The sequence below is a fragment of the Cetorhinus maximus genome, chromosome 10, assembly GCF_964194155.1.
Source record: "Cetorhinus maximus chromosome 10, sCetMax3.hap1.1, whole genome shotgun sequence".
NCBI lineage: Eukaryota > Metazoa > Chordata > Chondrichthyes > Lamniformes > Cetorhinidae > Cetorhinus > Cetorhinus maximus.
Window position 1 is genome coordinate 131,140,002 of NC_135888.1, and position 11,758 is coordinate 131,151,759.

General features: G+C 41.5%; 1 protein-coding gene across 1 annotated transcript in view; it reads left to right on the forward strand.

Annotated features, from left to right (window-relative positions):
- Positions 1 to 11,758, forward strand: part of LOC144686025 (mastermind-like protein 1) — a 70,181-nt gene that overhangs the window by 48,581 nt on the left and 9,842 nt on the right. Inside the window, exons 2-4 of the mRNA XM_078551159.1 lie at positions 1,743 to 3,116; positions 6,240 to 6,488; positions 9,372 to 9,489. Of these exons, the coding sequence (XP_078407285.1) occupies positions 1,743 to 3,116; positions 6,240 to 6,488; positions 9,372 to 9,489 (1,741 nt within the window). The remainder of the gene's footprint in view (positions 1 to 1,742; positions 3,117 to 6,239; positions 6,489 to 9,371; positions 9,490 to 11,758) is intronic.

The window sequence follows — 11,758 nt, forward strand, 5'->3', positions numbered from 1 at the left end:
CTAACTACCGCCTAATTATTTTGTGATTCTCATTACGTGGCTTGGTATTGGAAACACTATTGTACTCGTGTAATTTATTATGACTACTTTATATGTCTTGCTCATACTTATAGAATCATATCCTCAAAATAAATGTGGTGGGAGGGGATAAAGCAACGATTACCTGATGTGGTCCATAATTGAAGTGTCAATCAATGATGACCTGGACTCCAAAGGTTAAATTACAATGGGAGATCATACAAACAAGGGTTGAATCACTGGAATTTGGAAGGTTAAGGAATGATTTGATTAAAGTTTTTTCAGGATATTAGGGGAAGCAGAAAGGTTAGATAGAGAGAAACAGTTTTCACTGGCAGGAACGTGTAGGACTAGGGCATGGTATAAACTTAGAGCTGGACCTCTCGAGTAAAATTAGGAAACCTTTCTACAAGCAAAGGGCAGTAGAAGTTTGAAACTCCCTTGCACAAATGACAATTGATGCTAGATCAATTAATTTTAGATCCTGAGATTGATTTTTTTTTTTAAGAACATAAATAGGATCAGGGGTACCATATGGCCTTTTGATGGTGCTCCGCCATTCAGTATGATCATAGCTGATCTTGGCTTCAACTCCACTTTCCCTCCTACTCCTCATATTCATTGATTCCCTGAGGCACCAAAGATCTGTCCATCTCAGCCATTGATGCAGATCCGTAACACTCGGGTGGAGAATTCCAAAGATTCACAACTCTTTGAGTGAAGAAATTTCTCCTCATCTCTGTCATAAATGATCAATCCGTTATCCTGAAACTCTGTCCCCTTGTTCTTGATTCCACATCCAGTGGAAACAACATCTCAACATCTACCCTTTCAAGCCCCTTCATAATCTTGAATGTTTCAATGAGATCACCTCTCATTCTTCTAAACTCCAGAGAATATAGACCCAGTCTCTCATCATAGAACAACTGTCTCATTCCAGGCACCAACCTTTGTGAACCTCCGCTTTACCACTCCCAATGCAAGTATGTCCTTCCTTAAATATGAAGGCCAAAATTTGTCCACTCTATTCCAGGTATGAACTCACCAAAGCCCTGCGCAATTGAGGCAAGACTACTTTATTCTTGTACTCCAAGCCCCTTGCAATAAAAGCCAACATACTATTTGCTTTTCTATTTGCTTGCTGCACCTGCATGTTAACTTTTTGTGCTCCTTGTAGGAGTATACCCAAGTCCCTCGGAAAATCGACATTTACAAGTTTCATGCCTTTTAAAAATATTCTGCTTTTCTATTCTTGCAACCAAAGTGAATAACCTCACACTTCCCACATTATACTCCATCTGCCACTTTTTTGCCTGCTCACTTAATGTATCTAAATCTCTTTGTAGCCTCTATATCCTCCACACAGCTTGCATTTGTTCCTAGCTTTATATTATTAGCAAAATTGGATACATTACTCTGTCTCTTCATCTAAGTCATTAATATAGATTGTAAATAGGTGTTAAGCGATATGAGGCAAAGGCACTTGTGTAGAGTTAGACTGAAGATCGGTCATAATATCATCAAATGACCACACGTTTGAGGGGCTAAATGGCTCCCTCTTGTTCCTATGTTCTTCTTGAGTCTGGATTGTTCAAAAAAGCTCCAATATGAGCAGGAAGAATCAACCTAATTTAAATTTAGCTAGTTGGTTATAGAATATTTGTGAGATATTAAATGCTCCTTTGGCTTACTATCCTAATTTTAATTTTCTTGTTTAAATGCAGATTCAGGAGAAGGTGAAGAAGAAACTAATTGTTGATGGCTCGTCTTTGAATGGAGATCAACAAAATGGATTTGGAGATGGGAGCTATTCAGGGACCAAGAAGCTCCGATTGAATGGGGAAGATGCATCAGGACTGCTTGCAATTAATGCATCCTCTAATGGCATGCCACAAATGTCCCCACTGCACCAACGAGACAAAAGAACTGTCATCAGGGACAATGCGCAAAGCAATGGGAACCATTCCATTGGCTTAGACAACATCAAGAAGGAAGGTCTTCCTGATTCCAATGTGCAGATAAATGGGAGTTGTGATGGTGGTGATGGATTTACTCTTATTAAAGAACTTAAGCAGGAGTCTCTGTTGGATTTGGCTGGTATGATCCCAGCAGGCACCTCTCTCTCCCAGAACAACATGTTCCCAGATATCAATTTGAACGAACAAGAATGGCAGGAATTGTTTGATGAGCTGAACCGATCTGTGCCGGACCAAGATATACAGGATCTTTTCAATGAGGACTTTGAAGAAAAGAAGGATATTGAACCTGCTGGTTCTTCTGATCAAACAACCTTACCGGACAACGTCATTATAAAGACTGAGATTTCACCATCCCACTTTGAACATGAACAAATGGGATCTCCGCAAACGAGACCATCTCCATCAGGACCTTCATTTTCAAGTGTATCTGTGGCTCCTGTTAATACTGCCTCTTCAGTGACTGGTATGTCCCAGGCTATGGCACAAGCTTCAGGCCCAACTCCAGTTTCCACAAGGCCTGTGTCTAGTGTTCTGTTGCCTGGGAAGGCAGGGCCATCCGTGGAACGGTCTCATTCACAGCAACTTCAGCAGATGGCAGCTAAACAGAAACAGAGAGCACAACTGATGCAGAAGCAGCAAGTGCAGCACCCCTCACCCAATCAGGCACCAAACTGGTCAGCAGCACCTACCCAAAGTTCTCTTGGTGGACCCTACAGCCTCGATAAGCCCAGCAGTCCTTCACTGTATGCACAAGACTTCAACCAGAAGCTTCCAATGGCCAGCATGCCGCCAAAGAGCTCTCCAAAAGCTGGTGGTAACTACCTCCAGCCAAATCACATTGCCATGCTGAGCCACCAGCCTAATGCTTTGGGTCAAAGTTCCACAAACAGCCAGGCTCCTTTGCTAAGTTATGCCAACACTAAACGGTTGACTCATTTTGAAATGGATAACAGTCAAAGGGTTATGGCACCAAACCACAACAAAGCTGCAATGTTTGCCTATGTGCGGCAGCAGCAGACACTTTCCCATCTCAGTGATGAGCAGAAACGAATGCTGATGAAACAGAAGGAGCTTCCCCAGGCTGCTGTTACATACCGGCCCCTTCTGCAACACAATCAGGTAAGAGTTTTGTGTTCTTTTTTGCTACAAGCCCTGACATAACATTCCTGGAGGTTTTCAATTATGTTAAAGACCCTGGAGAGTAGTAGTTTGAGAGCATCATATTTTTTCCTCCTTTTCTGCTTCTTTTTGCCCTCTCTTGTTGAAGTCATTGACCATGTTGGGTTTGGTTTCATGTGTTCTAACAGGCATCCCTGCTTGCATCCCAATTAGTCATTCCACATTTCTGAGCCTAGACTGTGAGCATCAACAAGCTGTGCAATTGTGAGGGACCATTACAGCAGAATGTCACTATCCTCTGCTGCTGTCTCTATAAGCATGTCTTTATTGGGTTGGGATCAGGACAGGGAACCTGGCTGGGAACTGGAATACTCCATTCAGCCTTTCAAGCCTGCTGAACCATGGCTGCTGTTACCTCAACTTTTTTTTACCCACTGTAGCTCCATATCCCTCAATCCTCATACCCAACAAAAATTTTACCATTCTCTCTTTCAATACTCTCAACCTTTTGGAGGAGATAATTCCAGATTTCAACTATCCCTTATGAAAAAGTGCTTCCTGATTTCCCTCCTCAAAGGCCTAGCTCTAAAGTTAAGATTGCCCCCCTCTTTCCTAGCTTCCTCAGCCGAGGAATTAGTTATCCTCTTTGCCCTGTCTAACCTTTTTAATATCTCAAATACCTTGTTCAGATCAGATTATTGTTTTCTTTCCTCCCTCCATTTAGGAACCAAAGGATAAACCAATTATAGCACCCTGTTATTCAGCTGGGATTAGCTAATTTGGCACAGGCAGAGGATGGAATCTAGGACCTTTCTAGCCCTGATTGGCTTTGTGTATCTCTACCTGCCACATTCACCTATTGATCATTGAGCAAAGAATTCTTTTTAAAGCATTCAATTTCAGGCTTGCAATAGGGCAATTGCAAATATATTATCAGTGGACCATGTTAAGCCACCAGTTTGCTGGTGTTCATTTTCTCTGTCCTTTGTGCTGTTCTCACTTTTCTATTCATAGTAGCTCAGCTCCTCCATGGCAACATTGCTATCAGTAAAAGGAACTAGGTGTAGCCAGTGGGAGAAGTTGAACAGTCCTCAAATGCAAAGTTACTGACATTCTCGGAAGCATTTCTGATGACATACAAAATTTTCCTTGATTTAGTTGTGCCAATAGATTTGAGTCCGTGCATTAGTTAGGTTGCTGTAGCCATGGTTCCTGCACTTGTTCACTGCCCACTGACCTAAAGCTAGAAATTACTTTTCGGGTGTGGCCAGAGTTGAGCTGACCTTTGATACTATCTGTGGTTGAATAGTCTTCAGTTGCTTAGGCTCATGCGTAAAGAGTGAGCGCAAGGATTCCAGAGCACAGGTAACGTCCATGGAGCTTGCCTCAAGTACGAGTTGGTGACTTTAGAAAGGGTGAATCAAATTGCCTTGAGTAAAGTGGGATCAGTGGCATTACAGCTGCTGAACATAGCTCTTCAACTTCAACTCTTCACTCCAGACATGGTCTCATGGATTTGACATTCTCTAACTAATCAGTTTTAGCATTGTAGCTCCACATCCCCCACTTTCAGTTTGCATTGTTAAGCTTATAAACAGATTCTCATTCCACCATATTTCTACAAAGCTGATGTTGTCACTGTCTTGGGGAAGTAGCTTTGTCTAAAACCTATTGTCTTTTGAATAAAGAAATATTGGAAATCTGGTAAGGCTATTTGGCTCTCTAGTTTTCCCTTCCTCTCCCTTCAACTCTCCCCACTTCATGCTAGCCTGTTTAAACCCATCGCTTAGTTGAATTTCGTAACTTTTTTGTCACCCCAATTAGTTTCATTTGTACGTCAGTGTGATTTCTCTAATGAACCAATCACTCTCCCTGCCCAAGGACATCGAGGTGTTCTGATTTGCTCTAGAAAAGAGAAACTGTGGGATGACCACAATTTAAAAATAACCAGCAGCAAAGCTTTGTCTTAAGCAAGGTAACAGTTCATTTATTACAAAACTACTGCTGTAAGTTACTTAAGTAAAAGTGATGAAGTTACTAACTGAATACATACGGAGATTAAATACAGATAAGCATAAAACTTACATATAAAGCTGAAATTCATTTCAGTCCTTTAAGATGTCGTTGAAGGCCTGTAGATTGCAGTTGAGGTGTTGGCTGTGTGGAATGAAGGGTTGAAGTTGAAGAGTTGTGTTCAGCAGCTGTAATGCCACTGATTAATTGGAGTTTGCCTTTTTGGGTGGATTCAGCAGGTTTTGGGAGAGAGAGGTTTCTTGTTCCTCACTAGTTCTACAGTTATGGCATATGAAGATTGCTTACATTCTTTTCTGTAAAACTACAGTTGATTTCTGGATATCTTTCTCTTTGTTCTCCTTTGGCTGAGAACCCCACCTGATGATGTCTAAATTCTTCCTGGGGGTTCTGAACAAAATGGCTTTGCAGTCTGTTTTTATCACAACCAAAACAAAATGGCTGCTATACTAATTTGAAATGAACCAATGTTCCACCAGGCAAAGAAGTTAACTACGTTGAGGTCCTTTGAAGTCCCTTCCTGTCTCCCGCCCTCTCAGAAGCTAAGGAAGATTTAGTGGACAGCCCTGGAGGAGCCTTGCATTTTAATTACTCTATGATCAGCTCTGGAGATAACAAAGTCTGATGTGGTCTAAACCAACACAGAAAGGTGTCAAGGTGTCTATCCATACCTCCATTTTGAAAAGGGCTTTTAAACTCAATGTAAAGGTTTGAAAGAAAAAAATGTGCCTTTAAAACACTTGTCTTTAAAATCTATAATATTATAACTACACATTTGTGACATATAATTGTATTTATTTTCTCTACGTCTATCCTACGAAGAATTTAGAAGAGACTCCTTTCCCCAGAGAGTAGTTAGAATGTGGAACTTGCCATCATGTGGCGTATTGAGGCAAATGGTATAGATGCGTTTAAGGGGAAGCTAGAGAAGTACATGAGAAGGAAAGGAATAGGAAGATATGTTGAGAGGATGAAAAGAGGTTTGTGGAAAATAAACACCAGCTATGACCAGTTGGGTTGAATGACCTGCTTCTTTGCTGTCAGTTTGATATAATTCTGTGTAATGATTGTGCACATTTTTACTTTTAATAGGATCAAAACCCAGGAACTGTCACCAGAGCATCAAACTCTGTTCAGGGATCAGGTCCAGGGACTCAACTTCCGCCTGTTTCTATCGCTGGTAACCATGGAAATGCTGCATACCTTGGTAACCAGCAGCAAGCAGCTGCCATGAAACAGCAGCAACTTCTGATGGATCAGCAGAAGCAACGAGAACAGCAGTTACAATTGATGGAGCAGCAGAAGCAGCAATACTTGCAGAGACAACTTCTGGCAGAGCGGGTGGGTAATGTGGGGCGGCATGTGTGTCCTATATTGCATAAGCATTGCTAGGAGAACTCCAAGTGTTTCAAACTAAATTGCAGAATGAGGGAACTGAATCTACTTCTCATCAGTGCTAACTGAAATGCGATTAGTGTGTGAAATCACCCAATGAACACTGGGCAAGTGGTGTGAGGAAAAAGTCTCTTGCTACTTTGGCTTCACGTTTGCTGCAACATAACTGGAGTTGGCACAGAGTTGAGTATAAAATATCAAGGAGTGGAAACAGAAAATACTGGAAATACTCAGGACAGACAGCGTCTTTGGAGACAGAAATAGAGGTCAAATTTCAGGTCAATGGTATTTCGTCAAAATAGTTGCAGCCGCTGTCAGTGAGTTCGTAATGTGAATGGAGGAGTTGGTGGGGGGTGCAAGCTGCAGGTGCATTGCAAGTGGTTTAGGAGTTCTCTTGAAAGGTCATCAACCTGAAACATTAACTCTGTTTCTCTCTACATAGACACTGCCTGACCTGCTGGGTATTTCTAGCATTTTCTGTTTTCATTTCAGTTTTCACGATCCACAGTATTTTGCTTTTATAAAATGTTAAGGGTTTCCTGGGAACTTTTTTTTAATTTTAAATATTGAAGAGATTAAATTGCTCTTTCCTGACAGGAAAATTTAACTGGCACTTTGAGTGCATAGCACCGCTCCAATGTCGTTGGGCAGGAAACAGTGATCGTTTTATTCGAGAAACTAGATCAGAAAGAGCTGATTTTGGGCAGGGGCAAAATTCAAACTGATGAACTTAAGCAGATTGGCCTAAACTGAGGAGAGCAGGAGGGGCAAAACCCAGAAGAGAGACAAAGACTTACTGGCTTATGAAAAATTATATAAATTCTATGCATGTTTATTGTGGAAGACAGTACATGAAAAAATGTTTGCAGTGATGTAGTGGATTTGACGGGAAGATTGGTTCCAATGTTGAAATAGATGTATAACTGCCAAGTCATCAGTGGAATTTATTGTATAGCAGTAACCGCAAACCAAAAACACACACTCGTCGTAGACATACTTCGACCAGCACTTCAGGAATTCCAGTCAATTGCTACTCGGCAAGCATGCACAGTTTGTATTACCTGTGGGAAAGCATGGGTGAAATCATAATCTGAGCTATATGCTATAGTTCTGTTCAACTTGAAAAATTGTGCCTAAGTTACGTTATAGCTTAAATTCTTTCAAAACTGCTTTTAAATGCAACTTTTTTTGGTATGAATGTGAACAGGATAGAAAGAGAAGGATGAAATATAGTGGATCATCTGAATGTACCACTAATTTGGACCTTTATCCCAAGTCTGAATCTTAGGCCATTTCCTATTGTCAATATCAATGTCCGAGCATATCGGAAATTAGTAAGTTTGGTAGCTGTTGCGTTTAGGACAGTGATTTAGGAAACTTGACTAGCCTGCAATATGGAAAATGCAATGCATTAGACTCTGCAAAGAAGTGTTTGTGTTGTTGCCAACTCTATTCAATGAAATGCTATTGAATTTAAAAAATAAATTCTAATCTTTGTGTTGTTGCACCTGACCTCAGAGTATCTGATACAATTTTGACCAACCTGATAAACTCGTGTCACAAGCTGGATATAAATTGATATTTCATGTTGTGGCAGATTTTATAATGTTGGCAAGAAATATTTTAGTAGATTGGTTGTAAGTATTAATTTGAAATATTATCAAATCTCACAGCAGAGGAGGAGGCCATTCAGCCCACCTTGACTATATTGGCTTTCTGAAAGATCTGCCAAGTGCTCCATTCTCCTGCTTTTTCCCCCATAGCCAAACGCAATGTTCCTTTTCAAGTTCTTATCCAATTCCCTTTTGAAAGTTACTAGAGAATGCTGCTTTTAGACAGTGCGTACCAGATTATGATGCACCTCATAAAAAAATCTCCATTGATTTTGCCAATTATCTTAAATCTGTGTCCTCTAGTTCCTAACCCACCTGCCATAAGAGACAGTCTCTTCTATCTACTATATCAAAATCCTTCATGATTTTGAACATCTCACTAAATCTCTCTTTAACCTCTCTGCCCTAAGGAGAACAATTCCAACTCCTGTAGTCTTTCTACATAACTAAAGTCCTTCCTTTCCTGTTACCATTCTAGTAAATCTCCTTCACAGGGTCTCCATAGCTTTACCATCCTTTCTGAAGTGTGATGCCCAGAACTGGATCTAATATTCAGCTCGGAGTTCTGTTTTTATAAAGGTTTACCATAGCTTCCTTGCTTTTGTACTCTATATAAATTGAAGACGAGGATCCCATATGCTTTCATAATACAACATAATTCCCTGTTTTATTACCAGTTTACCTGGGTTTTTGATGTGGAGGAAAGGAAAGAGATGAAATAGGGTCGCTGAATTTAGTTAGTGACTTCCGGGATCATATCTATTACTGGATTAGAAATTGAAATAATTACATTTCTAAACTAAATCACAAGTTCACATTACTTTCCATGCATCATTAGAGCATCCAAACATGTGGCAGTGTGCAAGTCTTTCAAGTTTTCAGCCAACACTTTTAAGATCTATGAAAGGAACATCATGTGGGAAAGTGTTTTTTTTCCTACGGTTATCTGTCCCTTTAAAGTACCAACCTGTCTTTGGAGAGCTTTGTTTTATGTTGCCTGTTGATTATAGATGGTATTGTGAGGTGGGTCTATTTGAAGCCAGCGACTTCCATGCTGAAACTGACAAACGTGAGCCTTCGTCATGTTGCTATTTGAGTCCTACGCATCCCATTGACTGGGCAGTGATAAATGCACAGCAAAAAACTCCACACTTGCTCAACTCGTAGATTGGAATTAATTGCAGCAGTCCTAAATGGATTATTTCTCATGTTTCAGGAGAAGCAGAGGAAACAGCAGGAACAACAGTTGCAGAGGCACCTCACCAGGCCTCCACCTCAATATCAAGATCAGCAGCAAATCCCGTATCGTGTTGAGCAGGTCAGCCAGTTTCAGGGTAAGTGTGGTATCATCACTTCGGCTAATGTTCTTTCTAGAGGCAGTGGTCAATGCTGGTGAAATTCGTGATGTAATCTGAAAACTTATTGAAAGATCATTATTTTCACTCTGGCCTTGGCTGATCAAATATCACAACATAAAGGAAGATAGTTATGGTTGTTGGTCTTCTCAGCTGCAGGACTTCCTCAGGGTAGTGTCCTAGGCCTAACTATCTTCAGCTACTTCATTAATAACCTTCGCACCAGAAGTGGGGAATTGCACGGCCTACAATACCATTCACAACTTCTCAGATGCTGAAGCAGTGCGTGACCATGTGCAGGAAGACCTGCGAACATTGAGACGGGCTGATAAGTGACAAGTAACATTTGTGACCCCTGGTTCTGGACTCCCCCACCATCAGGAACATCCTTCCTGCATCTACCCTGTCTAGTCCTGTTAGAATTTTATAGGTTTCTATGAGATCTCCCCTCATTCTTCTGAACTCCAGCGAATATAATCCTAACCGACTCAAACTCTCCTCATATGTCAGCCCCGCAATCCCAGGAATCAGTCTGGTAAACCTTTGCTGAACTCCCTCTATAGCAAGAACATCCTTCCTCAAATAAGGAGACCAAAACTGCGCACAATATTCCAGGTGTGGTCTCACCAAGGCCCTGTATAATTGCAGCAGGGCCTTGAAAAAAGACACATTCTGTTGAAGCTTTTCGTCTTGCATTCATCAGAACAATTTGCAAGAATACCAAATGTAAAGGGAACAACAATTTATACTTCATGCGAAGAGTGCTGATTGGTTGGTAAGTGGACTCTGATAGTGCATTCTCCATGACAACACCTCTACCAGAGTCCACTTGCCAATCAATCAACACTCTCTTCTCAATTTGAGTTCAATAAAAATCTGATGATGACCGCGAAACCATTGTCGATTGTTGTAAAAACCCATCTGGTTCACTAATGTCCTTTAGGGAAAGAAATCTGAGTCAGTTAGGATTATATTCGCTGGAGTTCAGAAGAATGAGGGGAGATCTCATAGAAACCTATAAAATTCTAACGGGACTAGACAGGGTAAATGCAGGAAGGATGTTCCTGATGGTGGGGGAGTCCAGAGCCAGGGGTCACAGTCTGAGGATATGGGGTAGACCATTTAGGACTGAGATGAGGAGGAATTTCTTCACCCAGAGAGTGGTGAACCTGTGGAATTCGCTGCCACAGAAAGTAGTTGAGGCCAAAACATTGTATGTTTTCAAAAAGGAGTTAGATATAGCTCTTGGGACGAAAGGGATCAAAGGATATGGGGAGAAAGCGGGAGCAGGCTATTGAACTGGATGATCAGCCATGATCATAATGAATGGCGGAGCAGGCTCGAAGGGCCGAATGGCCTACTCCTATTTTCTAAGCTTCTAGGTTTCAGCAGAACTTGGGTTGAATATTCTTGTGTGATTATAATTTGAATTTAGAGGACTATACTGTACTTGAAAATCTCTAAAAGTGCAAGTTAAATCCTGGTGCTATATTGGCATTTAAGATCTCATTTTTCTTTGTTTTTTTAAAAGAGCAATGAGTTCTGTGTTTGCTTTCCTCCCTGAGTAGTTAAATTTGCTTTGTGCTTAGTGCGCCACTAGGTGTAGTTTTTATTCATTCATGGGATGTGGGTGTCGATGTCTAGGCCATCATTTATTGCCCGTCCCTAATTGCCCTTGGGAAGGTGGTGGTGAGCTGATTTTTTGAACCGTTGCAGTCCATGTGGTATAGGTACACGCACAGTGCTGTTCCGAAGGTAGTTCCAGGATTTGACCCAGTGACAGTGAAGGGCCGGCGATATTCTTCCAGGTCAGGATGGTGAGTTGCTTGGAAGTGAACCCCCAGGTCGTGGTGTTCCCATGTGTCTGTTGCCCTTGTCCTTCTAGATGGTAGAAGTCGTGGGTTTGGGAGGTGCTGTTTAAGAAGTCTTGGTGAGTTCTTGCAGTGCATCTTGTAATGGTACGTACTGCTGCTATTTGTGCATTGGTGGTGGAGGGAGTGAACATTTGAGGATGGGGTGCCAATCAAATGGGCATCTAGGTAAGTGGAGCGTATTCCATCGCGCTCCTGACTTGTGCCTTGTAGATGGTGGACAGGCTTTAGGGAGTCAGGAAGTGAGTTACTCGCTGCAGGATTCCTAGCCCTGGCCTGCTCTTGTAGCTGCAGTACTTATATGGCTAGTCCAGTTCAGCTTCTGGTCAATGATAACCCCCAGGATGTTGATAGTGGGGGATTCCGTAATGGGTAAT